Below are 18,200 nucleotides of genomic sequence, written 5' to 3'. Positions count from 1 at the left end.
AGAAAGGGTGTGAGCTACATAAATATAAAATCGTGGTAAGGGACATGAGTATGATCACACTTTGGTAACTGGCAATGCCTGGAGTTGTGAAGCACCAGAAAGCCATCTAGGCACCTAGGAATTACCCACCTTCCACGTGGCCACGTGTCTTCCAAACCAAGACAGATATGTGTATGTATAATCAACCCACCCAAAGCCCTGTGGCAGGAGGCAGTGCTTTGTTGTAAAACAAAACTGAGATGAAATAACCGTCATCCTTTCAAAAATCCTCTGAGAGTTTGGTATTTGAGGCACATTCTGTGACGTACTTCTCTCTGACCTCAAACACTTTGATTGTTTTTTTTCAAGTTCACATAAAAGACAGAAAGCTCTCAGATCGGTCTAGTGCACCACAAGCCTAGACTGGATCTGAATTCTTGGCTGGTGTGGAGAATTCGTTGTTATTCCAGATAATTAGGAAGCAGAGATAAAGGCCATTACGTTAGAGAGGCCTGGCCTATTGGAAGATCAGCTGTCAGCTCCTTATTTAAAAACAGATTAGTTCCCACAGCTCCCAGAAGGCTTCCAAGGGGATACTCAGATATTGTAAGTCCCATCCTGACATCCTTTCCTCCCATTCACCATACACTCGCAGAATTTGAAAATGTGGCTTGTCTGGAAGGATTAAAACAAATGCTTCAATTTTCCATTCTCCAAATGAAAATCAATGGCAACAGAGAGGTAAAAATCAATGTTCAGCGCTCTGTAGGGAGAAACTCCCCCACCTCTTGCCTGCCCAGAACAATAAATCAGAACTAGCCATCCCACTGGCAGAGCATCTCTGAGAGCAGAGCCCTCTGCAGGTTGAATGACTTTCTGTCCATCCCTCTGTCTCCAAGAGGGTATTTTCTTTAAGAAAGCCTAAGAGAATATTTTAAAAGCTGTCAGCAAGAATAACACATTGTTGCAATAAAAACTCTTCTCCAAACAAATTCATTTGCCAGTGGGATCTCTGGCATCTAAGACCAGAGTTTGACTTAACTGTTTCCCTAAGGATCCATTTTGCATCATCAAGCCTTAAAGAATGCTCAGGTACCCCATCGACCTGCTCCCCCAGACAACCAATGATCTGCTTTCCATCATCATACGTTAGCTTGCATTCTGTAGAATTTCATGTTAATGGAAACCGTATGGTATGTACTCTTTTTTGTTGTTTTGGTTTGTCTTCTTTCACTCAGCATAATTACTGTGAGAGTCATCCATACTGTTGCATGTATTAGCGCCTCTTCCTTTTCATTGCTGAGTAGTATTCCATTGTGGCAGATATACCACAATTTGTCTATCCATTCACCTGTTGATAGGCATTTGGGTTGGTTCCGGCTTTTGGCTATTACAAATCAAGCTTCTATGAACATTCATGAGTGAGTCTTTGCATAGACATATGCTTTCATTATATATTCTAGACACAAATCTTTTGTCCAACACATTTTGCAAATATTTTCTCTCAGTGTGGCTTGTCTTTTTATTACTCTACCAATGTCTTTTGAAAATCAAAGTTTTTAATTTTGATGAAATCCAATTTTTTCTTTTTTTTTTTGGCATTTATAGTTCATGTTTTTTTGTCCTATTTAAGAAATCTTTGTCAAACCCAAGGCTACTACTCTTGTTTTCTTCTAAAAGTTTTGCAATCTTAGCTCTTATATTTAAGTCAATGATCCATTTCAAGTTAATTTTTTGGTATAGTACATTATACAATCATTAAAATTATATCTGTAAAGAGTTTTAGTGTCATAAAAATACTCATTTATAAATATTAATGCAAGGCAGCCTAATACAGATTTTCATACACAGGATAGGCACCACTTGATAATCAAATTTTGACAAAAACAAACCAATGGACAAAGCCTACTACTAGAAGAAAGAATGGAAGGAAATATGCTGGAATGTTTTAATTACTGTTTTTAGATTATGTGACCCCTGCCTATTTCCTATCTTTTTTTCCTTTTTAATATTTTCAGTGTTTTCTGTAATAAGAATCATCTATTGCTATATCAAAAATAAATTTGAATATTTTTGAAAAGTCATTTAAGAGCAGGCTTCCTGCCTCCAGGCTGCCTTCACCCTGCTCTTTAGCACATCAACGGCCCCTTTGGAGAACCGGAAAGGTGACCACACTACCAAGAATCTGCCCTCTCCCAAGCCTACTCAATAGTGCTTTACAGCAGGAAGAGACGAAACAAAGAATTTCCAAAGAGAATTCTCCAAAGAGAATGTGAGTTTAGCTGAAGCCTCTAGATGAAACCAAACACAAACTCAAATACCACCCCAATCAAGGGGAAGAGTTCCAGTAGAGGGAAGGCTGGAAGCCCCACTTGGCCCCCCACTGAAATTGCTTGCCCGTTCGCCCTGACACTGCAGTCACAGATGTGTGTGTCAAACAGCTTTTCCACTCACTCAATCTCCGGGGGCAAAGAAAGCTAATGAAATTCTCTCGCTGATGTGCTTGCTGTCCTTCTATCTCCATCTGCTTGCAAAGCCAGCCTAAGTCTGCAGCCTCACAATCAGCCCAAGGCTGGCCTGGCTGTCCCTCCATGAGTGTGCACTCCTGATGGTCTGGCAGGCGGGATTTGCCTCTTGAGCTGCTGCAGGGGCCAGACTGGCTGATGGGATTGCCTACAGATGTTTCAGACAGAGAAAGATTATTTCCCTGATTGATGAATAAAGAGAGTTGTCAACATGGTCGCCGTGGTCAGAGGGGACCTCTGAAGTACAATGTGGAAGGACAGATGTTTCATCTGGGAAAGTATCCCAGACCCTAAGAAGAGGTATGCTCTCGGCTGCTACAGTGGGCTGAGTAACTCAGCCTCCGAGAGGGAGAGGAGCGAGGCTGGACCACAACCACAGCAAACACCAACAAGGAGCCTCCCTGGTCAGGGCACCTCCCAAATCCTCATAAGGGAGGGGGCATGCCGCCTCAGTCAAAGCCTCCTCTTGGGGCTGTTTTTCCAATGAACGAATGGTCCCTATCATCAGAAATGCAGTCATCTTCTTAGTCCTTACCTGCTGTGAATCACAAACAGGGCAGCAGAATGACACTGTAGTCCTCACACTAAACCTCCCAGGCTTCCTCGGGCAGGAATTGCAAAGGCAGGCACAGTCAGACTGGGAAGGGGGCCACACACTGGACTGAGCTACTTTTTTCTCAGAAGCATACAACTTTGGGGATTTCGGGCTGACCTTCCAGAATGAATCAGACAATAATAATAACTATTACATAATTGTTTTAGTAATTGGAAGACTAGCTGTCCTTATGTGACACTAGACTATGTACTCTATATACCATCATCTTACTGAACTCTCCTTCAAACACACACACAGAATACCCTATGCAAGGATTAGTAAAAGTTACTTCCCATAAGCCCTCTCTGCAAGAACTACTAGAGGTTGTATTCTAGCAAATGGGAAAAAGGAATGGCAAGCACTTCCCTTAAACCCATTTTACAGATGAGGAAGCACAGATATAGAAAGATAAAATACCCTGCCAAGGTCACATAGCTAGGAAGTAGCCAGCCTGGGAAGGGAGCCCAGACTGGTCTCATTCCCAAACCCATGCGTTCAGCCACGGTAATTTTATGACCACTAAGAGATGTGGAAGATGAAGATTACACTTTCAACCCAAGCAAAAGAAGTGTTGGTGCTTCCAACATGGAAACATGGCATGCCCGGAAAACACCATTTACACCTGGATATGCCTGAATACCAATGAGGTTGCTGCCTCTGTCTCAAACAGATTTGAGCTTAAAACTAAAAATGTCTTGTCTGTCACTTCCAGAAAGAGTTGTATTCTAGGAGGAAACATGCAATGGACTCTCCATGTTACACACAGACACACACAAAACCAGATGGCTGGCTGGACAACCTTGGGCACTATCCCAAAGGGTATCTGGGTATGTGGAGCAAAAGAGGCCACATCTTCCCATGTGTGGCACAAGAATCTAGGACAGTTTTCTCAGAGTATGTGTTGCCTTAAAAGGAATTTTGAATAGCCAAAAAAAATTATTTTTTTCATCCCACTCCCAAGTGAACTTGATTTTCCGTGAGGGTAGGAATAGGGTCTCTTGTTTATTTCTGTAGCCTCAGTGTCTAAGCCAAACCTGGCACAGAGTAGGCCCTCATCACCTTTTTTGTTAAATGACAATGAACGAGTGGATAGACAAGGACAGGTCACACAAAGAGGCCAACACATGGTCATGAAGAACAACAGAAGCTGGGGAGCTGGACAGCCGGGGGTTGAATCACGGCTGCCGCTTACTAGATATACAAGCAAATGACAACTGTCTCTCTCTGACTCAGTTCTCTCATTTGCAGAGTGGAGACAAAAATAAATGCCAACTTGACAAAATGGCTGGAAGAATTCAAGGATGTGGGTGCCGAGCACAAGGCCCGACACACACCGGGGCTCCAGGGACGAGATCTATCTTTACTTCTGGAGAACACTCCAGTCTGGGGGAAAAGCAAAGCTCATTACAACACCTTGCATCTCAATCTTACAGACACAAAGCCTGACTATCTTTAGGGGACCACAGAGGCCGGGTCTGTGGCTGCAGGGGCCAGGTTCGTAGAGGCCGTGGGGGTAAGGGCTCTGCTCCATGCTGTCACACCATGCAGGAGTGCTGTCCCTCTGCTGGACCATGATTTCAGAGGGTGGAGCTCCCCAGGCACGTCCATAAGAAACTATTTAGGGGACTGATGGATATTAAGATATGTCCCAAGAGGAGCAGCCAAAAAGACCAGCACTGCTTAGAGTGGGACACAACTTTTTTCTCAGAAGCATGCAACTTTGGGGATTTCTGGCTGACCAGGAATCAGGTGGGACAGGACACATTCTGTATGGTTCCAGGGTCAAACTGGAAGTAATCAGCAAAAGTCATAGGGTGGCAGATTTCAGTGGGAATCAAGTTTTAGAGAGGCTGCTTTCTTTCTTAAGTTCACGGTGCAGTGCAGGTGAATGGCAGAGCAAGTTGCCCAATCCAGAACCGAGTGTGCATAACCCCAGTGCCCCATTGCTACACCTCTCCATACAGACAGTACAGGGACATGATGGGAAATAGACACCGAAATCACCATCCTCTCACCCCAGGCCATCCAACCCCATTCCTGAAGAAAGACTGTTTTGTGTATATGTATCTGCCTTCTTGCTTCGAGTCTTTCTGCAGGACTGAAGGCAGAAGTAGTCTGAATCCAAAGGCTCATTCTGTCATTTGTAAAAGCCCAAGCCCTCTGGATGGATAATGCTGGGAGTCGGGGGAGGGGTAAGAGTCAAAGGCTTTACGGACCCTGAAGAAGACGGGGAGACAATCCCTGGGCTGGGGAGGAGGGGATAACAGATGCCGCCCTCTGAGCAAACAGCAAGACACGTTCTCCGAAGGAAGGGTGGTGCCGTGGCCCTGAGGAGGCAGGACCCCAAACCAGGCACCCAGCCGGGCAAAGATGCTCATTTCCTATACAGCCATGGAAGCAGACAGCTCCTGAACCTCAAGGGATCTCAAAGGATTATCATGGTGAGGATGTCAGTGGCAACCAGCAGAGTAGAGGTTCAGCCTCTGTTTTCTTAGCTATAAGCTCCCTGGCCCCTGGGGTCATCCCGGGAGGAGGAACGGCCTCATAATGACCAAGAGGGGTTTTCTGCTGATCTGTTCAGACAAGGACTCAGAGTCAAATGAAGTCAATGTAAAGGAAATAAATATATTGATATTCTTTGCAAATCTGCGTTTGAGAACTGAGATTCATACCACACCAACAGCGCAGGCACCAAATACCATATAAAATGGCGACACAAACACCTGCTCTCCCTCTCCCCCGCCCCCCAGTCAGAGATCCAGTACCTCCAGATCCGCCATCTGGAGAGCACCTCCCAGCCTCCTGCCTTACCTGGGGAGCAGGTGCTTGCGGCTGATGCACAGGGCTGTCTGGTAGTCCTGGGTCACGCACACTTTGTGAGGGCTGCACTTCACCTTCAAGCAGGGGTCTTTGGATGGGTCCAGGGCTGAGGCAAAAAGAACAAGAAGAAGAGAGTTAGGATCTCCAGGGAAATTTGATTTCTATTTTGACTCAAATAAACAAGTGGGAAATAAACAGAGTGTGCGTGTGCACTCTTCGCTGTTTTCTTAGGCTGGTGGGGATGGGAATGAAAACCCAAACCAGGGGAATTCTGTGTCTGTTGCACACGTTCTTCTTCGACATCAGGAATAGTGACTCCTTTGGGCTTTGGGGAGTTTCAGCATCTTCATCTTTGACAGGAATTACTTTTAAAAATCCTTTAGAATCTTATATGCTCCAAGGACCAAGAGCTACCTTCTCTCTTTGCTTATTTGTCTGTTATTGTTTTTTATGACTTCATCCATGCCTAATTTTACTTATTTTCTATGATGTAAAAAGTCCTTTAGGGGAGAGTTATTTTTGCTTCAGTTCAATGAACATAGGCTGTGTGCATAAATAAGCCTATTCTAAGTTTTGTAAAGAATTTCAAGATGTGCAAGATAGTTTTGTGCCACATAAAACTACAATATAATAGGGAAGGAAAAAAAAGCCTATATATAAATATTTATTATGCAAGGGAGAATTAGATAAAAGCCACGATGGGCATATAAAATGATAGCAGAGCTCGAGAGAAAAATAGAGATCAATTTCTGGGGCAAGGATTAATGAAGCATCAATATGTGCGCTGGATCTTGAAGGATGGGCAGGATTCTGAAAAGCAAAGGCAGAAAAGGCGATCTAGACAGGGAGGCCAGCACACGCCAAGGTAGATATTTAATCTAATAAGTGTGCTTGAGGGGTGGGAATAATGAAGGGGGAAAGCCGATTCCACTGAGTCACTGCAGAAAGGGCCTCCAAAGACAGCCGTTCATCGACTGCAACATTCCTGGAACAGGCTGAGCAGCAGGCCCTCGGCTAATCAGCACTCTGCATGCTGAGGTGCACACGCTCATCCTGGCAGAGAAGAGGCCGCAGGGAATTAATTCTCTGCAAAACAAAAAGCAATTGTGCCATCTCCCAGCTCCGGGGCCTAACGCCTATTAGGCGATAAATCTTTCATAACTGCTCTCCACAGCCAGAGGAGGTGACGTTTCGCCATGTCCTCCCCATGCAAACATTTGGTTAAACAAACCGGCATCCCAAGCAGGGACCGCAAAACTGCTATATGAAATGCCATCGTCCCCTTAACCACTGGGCCCCTCAGCCATCACGATTCCCCTGCACTTAGAGGAAGTCATCATTCCTCTCAGCCGCCCAGGCACAGAATCTCAACACCATTTTCTTCAGATAGTTGCTGGGAATTTCTCAAGTGACCTGAACACACGACATCCACAGGCATTTCTGTGGCTTGGACAGCTCAGGGTGGCTCCCTTCACTGCAGCAGCTGCAGCCAGCTGTTATAAACAGAAACCAGGTTGCATTCTTAGGCCAATCAGGTCAGTAACAAGACCCAGGTCCTGGTCCCAGGGGAGTCACCTGGCAGAGCCTACTCCCCAAGGGATGTGCAAGCTGCCTGCAATTTAGCAGAGGGGAAGGGGCTGCAAGGTGAGAGAAAGGCTGATTCGAGCCCCAGCGATAGGGGGTTCATTCTGAGCTCTTACGCTGAGGACTGCCTCTGAAAGGCGAGCAGCAGGGGGCCTGTGTCTGCCCTCAGTGTCCTCTGAGGCTAGGCCTTCCAGAAACTTGCAGCAGGAACTTCATGGTCCCCGCTGGATCTCTCTTTGTCTTGGGGACATCCACGTGAGAAGCCAGGAGGCTGGTGCGTGTCAGGGCAGTGTCCTTCTCCCTGTACACTGTCTCCCACCTGCAAGCCTGGAGAGGCAGTCTAGCCAATTCTAATTTGCCTTCCAAGATTTATCCAAAATTGAGCCAACAATTAAGAATGAATACCAGGGGCCGGCTCCATGGCCGAGTGGTTAAGTTCGCGTGCTCTGCTGCAGTGGCCCAGGGTTCGGATCCTGGGCGCGGACATGGCACTGCTCGTCAGGCCACATTGAGGCGGCGTCCCACATCTCACAACTAGAAGGACATGCAGCTAAGATATACAGCCGTGTACAGGGGGGGTTTGGGGAGATAAAGCAGAAAAAAAAATAAAAAAAGGTTGGCAACAGTTGTTAGCCCAGGTGCCAATCGTTGGGGAAAAAAAAAAAAAGAATGAATACCAGATTACCAATGATGACCATGCTGGTCCTTTGCTGCCCCGTCTCACACTTCCAGCCACCACAGGATGAAGTAAGACACGTGGATCACAAGAAAGTTGGGGACCAGACCACTGGCAGCCTTGGCCACAGGTAACTGCTGAGGTGTTCCTCTGCCAAGTGCCAGAGAACCCTTGAGATTTTCACTGGCATGGATCTCCCAGATGCAGACAACAGCCTGGCTAGGGTGTCAAAGTCTGCAGTACCACATGATAAGCTTTATGGATAAATTCAAGCTTTTTTTTGCTTCTGAAGCCATTTCATAAACATGCAATGTCCACTCTGTGACCCAGACGGCCTCAAGGGACAACGTGATCTCAAGGCAGTAGGTCAGCCACGCACAGTAGGGAAGAACACAGACTCCAGGCTCAGTGTTTCTGCCTTTGAATGCCGGCTCCACTGCTTACTAACCTTTCTGTACGTCAGTTGCCTCTTCTGTAAAATAGGGGTAATAACAGTACCTACTATTGCTTTGGGTCATCATGAGGATTAAATGAATTCGTATTTGTAAAGGGCTTAGACAGACCTGGTACATGTTAAGCACCTCCTAGGTGTTTGTTAATTTTTGTATTTTGTTCCCAGAGTGAACAATAAGCCCTCCTAATAACAAGAACAATAGCTAACACCCAGAGCTTTTGACATGCCAGCAGTGAACTAAGCCCTCTAATTGGATTACCATATTTAATTCTCGCAACCACCAAGGAAGTAGCTGCTGTTAATGCACCTATTTTACAAATAAAGGTCTTAAAGAGAAGTCACTATTTGACACCTGGAGGGTTGAGCCAGAACCCGAACTCCTCACCCCTGTATGCCAGCGGCATGTGAATCATCTCCGATGATTGTGATGATGTTGACTGTGGGGCCCGCCTCATACCAAGTGTAGAGCCAGACGCACCATGCTCTTGAGAGGCCTTCAGGGCAGACGTAAGGAGTAAGGGGCAGTCAGGGGGTCTGTGCCACCGAGGCTGGGCCACACAGGACTGCCCCAATGTTCCACACACACAGCCCCAGTGCTCCTGGAGCCATGGACAACTGTGCCCTCTGCCTACTCCCTCTGAATGCAGCAACCCCACAACTGGGTCAACTGATCTGCAACCTCACTGTCTGTCACCTTGTCTGTCACCCCACCATCAGGCTAGTAGAATCATCCCTCCTCCGATTCTGGAGGCTAACGTTCCTAAAAAAAAAAAAAGCTCCAACCGAAAATACTAATAAATAAAAATCAGTTATTTAACTCCATACACATACTTAACAATTTGCATATAGAAATCAAGTCTGCTAAAAATTAATTACCAGGGTCTAAATATTTCACACATGTATGCGAATTATTTAGAGTAAACGAACTTCACAGAGCAACAAAACAGTAACAAATCAAGCTGTCAGCGTTTATTTAATCACCAGGACGCATTTTGTTTTCGAAAAACAGGAGCTTTGGGATTGAAAGGGGAAGAGGATGGTGAAAGGAGCCTGCCATTTCCTTTCAAATGCCGCCTCCCAAATATGCTTTTCCTAGCAGCCTCACGGTGGCTCACGGTGACATCCTGAAAGGCGCCCGTAGTGGATAGCGCTGTGTGGCTCCACTTTCCAAAGGGAATGATAAGAGATCAGAATAATAAGCGGCATTTGAGAGGCGCTTTAATAAGATGTGTGGAAATTGTGCAGGTGAGGAGGGAGGGAGAGCAAGCTGAGTGTCAGTGATAACCCTGACCAGAGTTGGAAGCTTCCTTGTCGAGGTGCTAATGATTTCTGGAGACTGTGTTCCGGGTTTCTCTCTCTCCCAGCGCACGCTTGATGGTAGGATGCAGCGACCCCACAAGATGCCAAAGCCCTGTGTCCCCTATAGCTCTTCTATCACAGACCTGCAGGACTGACATGGACTTAGGATACGGTGCCCAGCACGGGGCAGATACCCACGGAAGGTTTACTTCATCCTCCCTGCCCATATGCAAAACCCAGTCAAATGTCAACTGGCACATGACACATGTCCAATTAATTTTTAAAATAATTTTTGCAAAAAATGTTTTCAAAGAAAAAACAAGAATAAATTAAAGAGAGATTTGTTGAGCTAAAAAACATTGAATTCAAAAGCCAGTTAATTACAGGCTCCAGGTAAGTTTTTTTTTTTTAATTAATTTTATTTTTTACGCTCATTGCTTGGTATCAATTAAGGTAGTGATATTTTAATTATCTTAATTGTTTCTGAACTTGTTTTTCAGTTCAAGTTATTTTTCATTAGCTACATTGATTTTAAAATCCTGGATCAAGCCTTTTCACTGCCCTTGGGCACACCCTACAGGCAGAGGGTATACGACCTATAACAGCAGAGCTGGGTACCACCTCAGAGCTGCTGAGATGAGAGGATGTTACATTTTGTGGATTGGCCAAAGGGTCCCTGAGAGTCACCTGGCAGAGTGACAATGCTTGTGTTTATTCCATTAATATTTGCAGAGCATCCACTCCATGTAGGCCCCTTTTTATATACTGAAGGCCAGCACCTCCTGCCCTCCAAGAACTCACAGCTCAACAGAGATGACAGACAATAGGAGAGTGAGTTCTGTACGTTATGGGAGACAGGGAAGGCACCTCATCCAGCCTTTCAGAAGAACAGATGAAACTTCCTAGAGAGACTGACATCTATGGAAAAGCGGGTTGAAACCAGGTAATACAATGAGGAAGAACATTCCGGGTTAAAAGAAGCTCTCTTTCCAGGGTTAAGAGCAATCAAGGCAAGTTTGGGGAACTGAAGTGTTTCATCGGGCTGGCAGCAGACTTGAGCAGGGGTGGTATGAGATAAGACTAGAGAAGGAGGCAGCATCATCATGAAGGGCCTTGAAATTACAGTGAGGACTCTGGGGGCTATGGCTTTTAAGCTCCACAGTGATGACAAATGTGGTAGAACTTTGTAGCCTGTCACCCTCCCACGGTGAATTTGGTGGAGAAGGGGTAGGAAGAGAGAGCCCTTCATGTACATTTCATGTGGAAAGTGGTACTTTGATAAGAACAGACATGGCACACACTCTCACCCTCCAAATGAGAGGCAACATCGGGGTGGAGGTCCCAGTGGTCAACTCTTACAGCCCTCTTTCCTCCTCTGAGGAATTTCCATGCTCCCTCTGGGGACATTAAGCCACACAGGATTTGGGGAGGCAACAAGCCCACCTGGTGAGATGGATGAGCAAAGACTTAGTCTAAACCAGCTGTGTGAACTCGTGGTCTACTCAAGTGACTCCCAGAAACTTCCTCAGACAAAAGGCCACTCAATTTGCAAAAAGTTGACAAATTAATGACTGTTTGTTGTCTCCTTGTTGCTTTTACGATTGCTCTCTGCCTGAATCATGCCCATTCGAGGTTCATCTGAAGAGCAGACACTCCCAGTGATTCATTAGGAGTGACTTAATGGATGATTGACAAAGAAATTACTTCAAACTGCTAAAACCTCGTCAAGCTAAGATTCCAAACATTTATTACAGCTTGTCTGTCCCCATAGTAACCCGTGCATGCATCTTGCTTCCCCTTCTCTAGAGGGGCTTGTTTACTAGCTGATGACAGAGCCTCATAGAATACAAAATAGAAGATTCTGCCCATAGGATTTTGCTGGAACCAAAGAAGAATGGCAGCTTGGAAGGCCTCCGTCACCATTCTCAGCTTTCAAATCAAGGGGTTGGCCAAGTTCTCTGAGGCCGAACAAAGGGGCCTATTGGCCATGCATCTAAATAGAACAGACAGTTGAGTGATATAGACAGTTGAACGTGTGTGCCTGAGGACTGGGGGATGGGAGCGGGTGGGGACATGGGACAGACAAGGGCAAAGGATAAAAAGATGCATCTGACCAAAGACATCCCTCCTGGGAAGAGACTATTTCTTTCCCCTTCAAGCCAAGGATTCATTTCTTTCTGTATTAAAACTAAAAGCACCCTCTCTTTTACAGTATTAGTGTGTGTTTTGAGGAGGCTGGCATAAACTATTAACAGCCTTTTTTGGAGGGCAATTTTTCAACTATGCCCTTAAATGATAACAACTGTTAACCATAGGCAGATGGGTGTGTGGGAGTTTTATATTATTCCCTCAACTTTTTAATATATATGAACACTTTAATAATAAAAAGAAAGAAGGGTGGGAGGAATCCTATGACCCAGCAAGTGAACGTGTTAGGCAAAAATGTGCATCTTAATGGTCTATAATAAGGGAAAATTAGAAGCAACTTGATCGTCCACCTATATTAGTGTGATCAGGCTGCCATAACAAAATTTCACAGACTGTGGGGCTTGAACAACAGAAATTTATTTTTCCACACTTTTGGAGGCTGGAAGGCTGAGATCAGGGTGCCAACATGGACAGTTTCTGGTGAGAGCTCTCTTCCTGGCTTGTAGATGGCCACCTTCTCATTACGTCCTCTCATGGCCTTTTCTGGGTACACTTGGCAAGTGAGCACATCTTCCTTCCAGATCAGGGCCCTACTCTTATGACCTCAATTAAACTTAAGTACTTCCTTAGAGGCCCCATCCCCAAATAGGGCCACAGTGAGGGTTAAGGCTTCAATGCAAGCATTCAATCCATAACACCATCTATAGGGAAATGGTTACCTTAATTACAAGACATTCATTTATGAAATATTGTCCAGCTGTTATAAAGGAGGAAGCAGGTCTGTATGTACCGATATAGGTGGATGCTTTGATACATTAAGTGAAAAAGCAAAAAACCAAAAGAGATGAGAAAACAGGTTTGAAATGGTAAAGTAACTAACTTCTTGACACCACACAGCTAATAAATGGCAAAACTGTACTCAAAACCAGGCCTGCCTACTTCCAAAGGAGATTTCCTTTCCCTATCCTGTCCTGCTTCCCTTGAGGAGTAGCACCAGCCCTGGCCTCCACCCATTCACACACCAGGGTCCTCAGTTTCTCGCGATTGCCCTCTGTCTCCTGGGGCTATCACCGTGATAACCCGCGAATGAATTCAGACTCCCAATGTCCCCAGGCCAACATCACTGCTGCCTGTCACTGAATAGTCTAGAAACATCACCCACAAAAGGCGAAGTCTCCTTTTGCTTCCTGGACAATCTTGTCTGCAGCAGGGAGACAATGACAACCATCACCGGGAGGCCAGAGCAAGTGGTCAGCCCTGTGACATTTTGGCATTTGCCTCTGAAATGCAAGAGTTAAAGACACCCTGTGCCTGGCTAGAACTAATGGCAGTGGCTGGGAAGAGCTCTGCCCCCTGCTCACGTGCAAAACGAGACATTATGAGCAACCACTGATAAGCCCAACATGGCTAATTTACACGTCCTGATCATCAGAAAAGAACGCATCCTGGGGGCTCTACTAGAGCAGCTGTGGAAATCCACTCCATAAAAATCACAGGCCACGGACTGGTATTAGCCTGGCCAGCCAATCCCCCTTCTCAAAGCCATCATCCCACACCTTGCCCTGTTCCCCCGCTGCTCTGGAGTGGTGAAGACAAGGACACTCACTCCACATTTTCACCAAGAAACTGATATCCCTTTAAAAGTGGGATCGGGAGAGAGGAAGGAAGAGGAGAGGACGGAGAAGAACTTAGTGGAAAGAAAGGGAAGGAGGGAGCACTTGATTACATAACGTATCATCTCATTAGGGGGCTGACAAGGGAGACAGTGACATCCATCAACCTGTAGAATAATGTACTATTATTCTAATTTACCAGTGAGGAAACTGATACAGAGATCAGTTTATTATTAATTTACCAATGAGGAAATTGACACAGAGATGTTAAGTAACTTGTCTTTGGTCACACAGTGGGTAAGTCTGGATATCAATGTGAGTAAACCTCACACCAAAGCTGATGCTTGCAGCCACTAGGCCTTTCATGAAAACAGTTTGTGACCGAGATAAAGGTGACAACTACCGTGTCAAGCAGCAGCATACCGAACCCCTAGGCCCACCTCCCTAAAGAATCATGTCACCCAGATTCTCAGAAAGAACGTCTTACTGTGAAGAAAACATTGCACTAGCAGAAGTCAAAGTCAGATTGTGAGATATCTGAATAAGCTTATACTACTTTTACAATCAATACAAGAGTGAAAGTTTCTTTTCAAGGCCATCCTGATGCCCAGTGAATCTAATTCTCTGTGACTCAAGAAACAATACTCAACATGAGTGACGCTCGTGGTTCCTTGTGTGAAGGGTTTTGCGAAGCATGGATGTGGTCCACATCACTGATAGGGATTCACAGCGCCTGGCTGACATGGACGGGACAGAGCAGCATGAACAATAGGACCTGAGACAGCCTTAACTCTCAGTAGAGGGACAAGACACCACCCACAGAGAAGTCTGAACCTTCTCATCCATCAAAATGGCCAAATTGATTAAAACGTTGTAGTAGTAAAGGAACCGAATTCTATTTTCTTGTAATTGACAGAAATTATTTCTAAGACATTCATGAACAAAGGAGAAAGAATTACTTAAAATACATAAGAACCAGTTCTATAAACTGGAGAATAAAAAGGTATAAAAAGTACAATAAAAATAAAATTTTTTCAGGAAAAAGGTATATTTACAAGAGTGTTGTAGCTCATAAAGCCCATCTTTTGTACCTCTGCCTCACTTCAATGCAATTAAAATTCCTATAAAACATGGAACTTTTCCCAGACCAAAGACATCCAGGGAACTATCACCTTGATGCTGATGAGCATGATTTGGTTGTTCTTCAACAGCCACAGGTGTTGACCACGTAAGGCTGGGGATACTCAGAAACTCCACAAATTAAAAAAAGAAAAAGTTAGTGAACCTAGAAGAAAAGAGCCCAAGGGTTTGGATCAGAGAGATGTGGGTGTGAGAGGAGAGCCCAGCTGTGCCACCAACTGCTTGTGATCCTGAAGGATTACTCAGGTCTTTAGGATTTGGTTGCAGACAAACAGATCGACTTCACTGGACTGCTGTGAGGACCTGCTGAGATAATGGGGGAAAGCTGCCTAGTGCAGGGCCTGGCACACAACGCATGTCCCATTATCATCCTCATCATTCTTACCAGCTCTTTGCAGCTTGCTCTTCAAATACAGAAAGTGGAAGCATGCAAAGGGTGAGGACCCCTGAATATTTCAGAGACTCAAGATCCTGGAGCTATGATGCTGTTCAGCCGTTTCATTCTCAAATGGTAGACTCATCTCAACAAGAAGAAACATTAAAATTTCTTTTACTTTACCTAGAAAACTTTTGCTGATTAACCAGATTTACAACACTGGTGAAACCACCATATGACAACTAAGGAGTTCATGCATCTCTAGCAGAGCCATCCTCTGCCTTGTCTCATCTCAGAGACTATAAGGTCTGGGAATAAAGAATAATCCCCCTCCCTCCAAATTCTGTGCATTAAGAACACACAACAAAACCTTGTACACAAATCTACAACATGGTCATACTCCTTTTTTATTTTCTTTTTTTTTTTTAAGACAAGGTCTTTGGGCTTTGAAGTCTCTATTGTAGAATCATGGAGTTTGAGTGTTAAGGTATCCTAAGGGCCTTCATTCAGGCACCAATAGTAAAAGGGTAGAAAAAAGAGAATGATTAAGGAGAAAGAATTTGGCAAACATTGATCCAAGCAGACAAGGGCTTGAGTCCAGGGAGGGTGGTAACGTGGGTGTGTTAGGGGCAGACAGGCAGGTAGGATCTGCAGGGCAGGTTTGGGGTACAAGCTTGGTGCTTCCCGATCCTCAGCCAGAGGCTGTCCATCTGACTGCTTTCCGCCCTGTCCTATAGAGCTTAGCAGGGGCAGGTGTTAACTGAAATTAGAACAACAAAGTCTGCAGGAAAAGCCTGCCCCAGATTGCACACAGGGATGCTCAAATGACCTCTCAGAGCCTCGGATGAGGCTGTAAATCCCATACACCCTGAGGAGCAGAACCTCAGTGCAGAGCTCTAGTGAGGCAACATGGCGACCACTCACTGGACACCTCCCTGATAAGTCTAAAAATCAGCAGAAGAAGGGGAAATAGGCTGCCCCACACCATATGTATCTACCACAGATGGGTTTCCATTCCCTGTTTCCCACAATCTAACCTCATCCTTGCTTCTCAGACTGTGGTGGGCCAAGGAGGATGCAAATCTACAGTGAATCTCCCTGCAAAACCTATGTTACTAGACAGTAGGTAATTTAAACTATTTTTTAAAAAATATCTAGGCAATCACTGATGTACTATGGAATAGAATGCAAAATTCATATAAAACATATAAAAAAGACTTCACAAATGTATGTGCTCACAGTGAGTTCTGCCCCCTGAACCTCAGAGTAGGTGTTGCTCTTCCTTGCCCTTAGGGGCTCTTTAGCAGAAAAGTTTGAGAAGTGTTAAAAGTGTTTACAGAGTTTAAAGGGTCCTAGAAGGAAGAGGGGAGCTCTCCAGGGTACTGGTATCTAAGATGGAAAATCAATAGCAGTAAAAGTACATACAAACAACCTTCATAAGCAAATTGTTCGTTCTTGCAGGACCAGAAAGCAGCTCCAGCTAAAGCCGGTTAATCAAAAATGTATCCTATGCCCCCTGGAACAGACTCCCCATGCCATCTGTTCTCAGGGATCTCAGTCCCACTGGTGAAAGGCCCCAGGGTTTTCAGAGAACTGACCCTTGCATAATCTAAAGCTTTTCTGAGAGGCTTCAATGTGCCAAGCATTGGGTGAGGTTTACAAATGAGTTACAAAGCATTTGTAGCTCCCCAGGTATGAATATCAAAATTAAAGCTGTTATTACCTTCATCCCTCCCACTGTTAATTTTTCAGAAACACTTGGCTCTGGATTTATAAATGGGTAATCAGAGACTATTCATTTCCATGTCCTTTCTTTCTCCAATTAGGGTAGATTCATTTCTGCTTTCTTGGGATGGTTCCCAAGGTTATTAAATTTCATTCCCGAACTGATAACATTGAAGTGATCGTGACAAGGTTAGTGCTGAATGGAGCTGGGGTTTCTTGTGGCACCTTCTAAGCTATGAGAAACCACCTCAAGCTGAGAGAAAAATGGTTGCATCTCCCACTGTAGGTTTTAGTACGCGCTGTGTCATTGAAGCCTTGCATCTTCTTGTTGTTCCTGTTTTTTGTGTCCCACACTGCTCAATCATTGCTAAAACACTTTTCACATGCATCCAAATAAGCTGAGCAATTCACAGGTCCAACCTTGCCCACAACCAGCTCTCTTTCTTGCCTGCCTCTGCACCAGTGTGCCACTCAATAGCCAATTACCTCCCTTACGTTACTCTGAGATAAGGCCTGCAGTGCTCATATAAAACATAAATCAGGTCTTAACTGCAAATGGAAGACAGATGCAACAATAAATAATGGACAAGTACCTATGAGGTTTCCTAAGACGGACGTGGAATAAACACAAGGAGCAAAATCTTTCATTTTCATTATTTAGCAATAAATACTGAGTACCCAGCGGGTAAGACAGAGCAGGGAGATAATCACCTTTGGATACTATATTGGCTGTAATGGTGTTTTTCACTAAAGGAAGGGACATGACATTCTTGTTTATGTTAAAGTTATGGATTCTAAATTTTATTTTATTTTTTTTTAATAAATAACTTAATGACTTTATCTTCCACAATCTGGCCTCTAACTTCCCTTCCAGAATTTAGTTCCCATTCCTTGTCCTCCAACATTTATCCTGCCTCAGTTACATTGGCCAACTCACACTCTCATGTGTTTGCTATGTTCTCATGCCTCTAGGGTCTAGACTTCACGATGCAATACAAAGAACCAGTCCATTCTTATAATTCCCATGAGGTCAATATTATCTCCACTTGACAGATGAAACGAAAATTAGAACTTGCCAAAGATCATGCAACTAATAAGGGGCAAAGCTGGTACATGACTCTAAGTCTGTCAAAATCCAGCAGAAGCCTCAGGAGACCACACACAGTAACTGTCTTCCTCATCACTGCCTGCCCCATGCCTAAACAGTGTCTGGAATATCACAGGGCTCAGCAAGAGTTGTTGAATGAATACATGAATGGCCCCCAG

At 44.7% G+C, this 18,200-nt stretch overlaps 1 protein-coding gene across 2 annotated transcripts in view; it reads right to left on the bottom strand.

Annotated features, from left to right (window-relative positions):
* SPOCK1 (SPARC (osteonectin), cwcv and kazal like domains proteoglycan 1) overlaps nt 1–18,200 on the bottom strand; it is a 477,850-nt gene that overhangs the window by 144,113 nt on the left and 315,537 nt on the right. For both annotated transcript variants that reach the window (XM_046665421.1, XM_046665422.1), the window contains exon 4: nt 5,911–6,025. In XM_046665421.1, coding sequence (XP_046521377.1) covers nt 5,911–6,025 — 115 coding nt within the window. The remainder of the gene's footprint in view (nt 1–5,910; nt 6,026–18,200) is intronic.

Source organism: Equus quagga, chromosome 7 (assembly GCF_021613505.1).
Source record: "Equus quagga isolate Etosha38 chromosome 7, UCLA_HA_Equagga_1.0, whole genome shotgun sequence".
Classification (NCBI taxonomy): domain Eukaryota; kingdom Metazoa; phylum Chordata; class Mammalia; order Perissodactyla; family Equidae; genus Equus; species Equus quagga.
The sequence above is the reverse complement of the archived record's forward strand: the minus strand, read 5'-3'. Positions and strand labels throughout refer to the sequence as shown.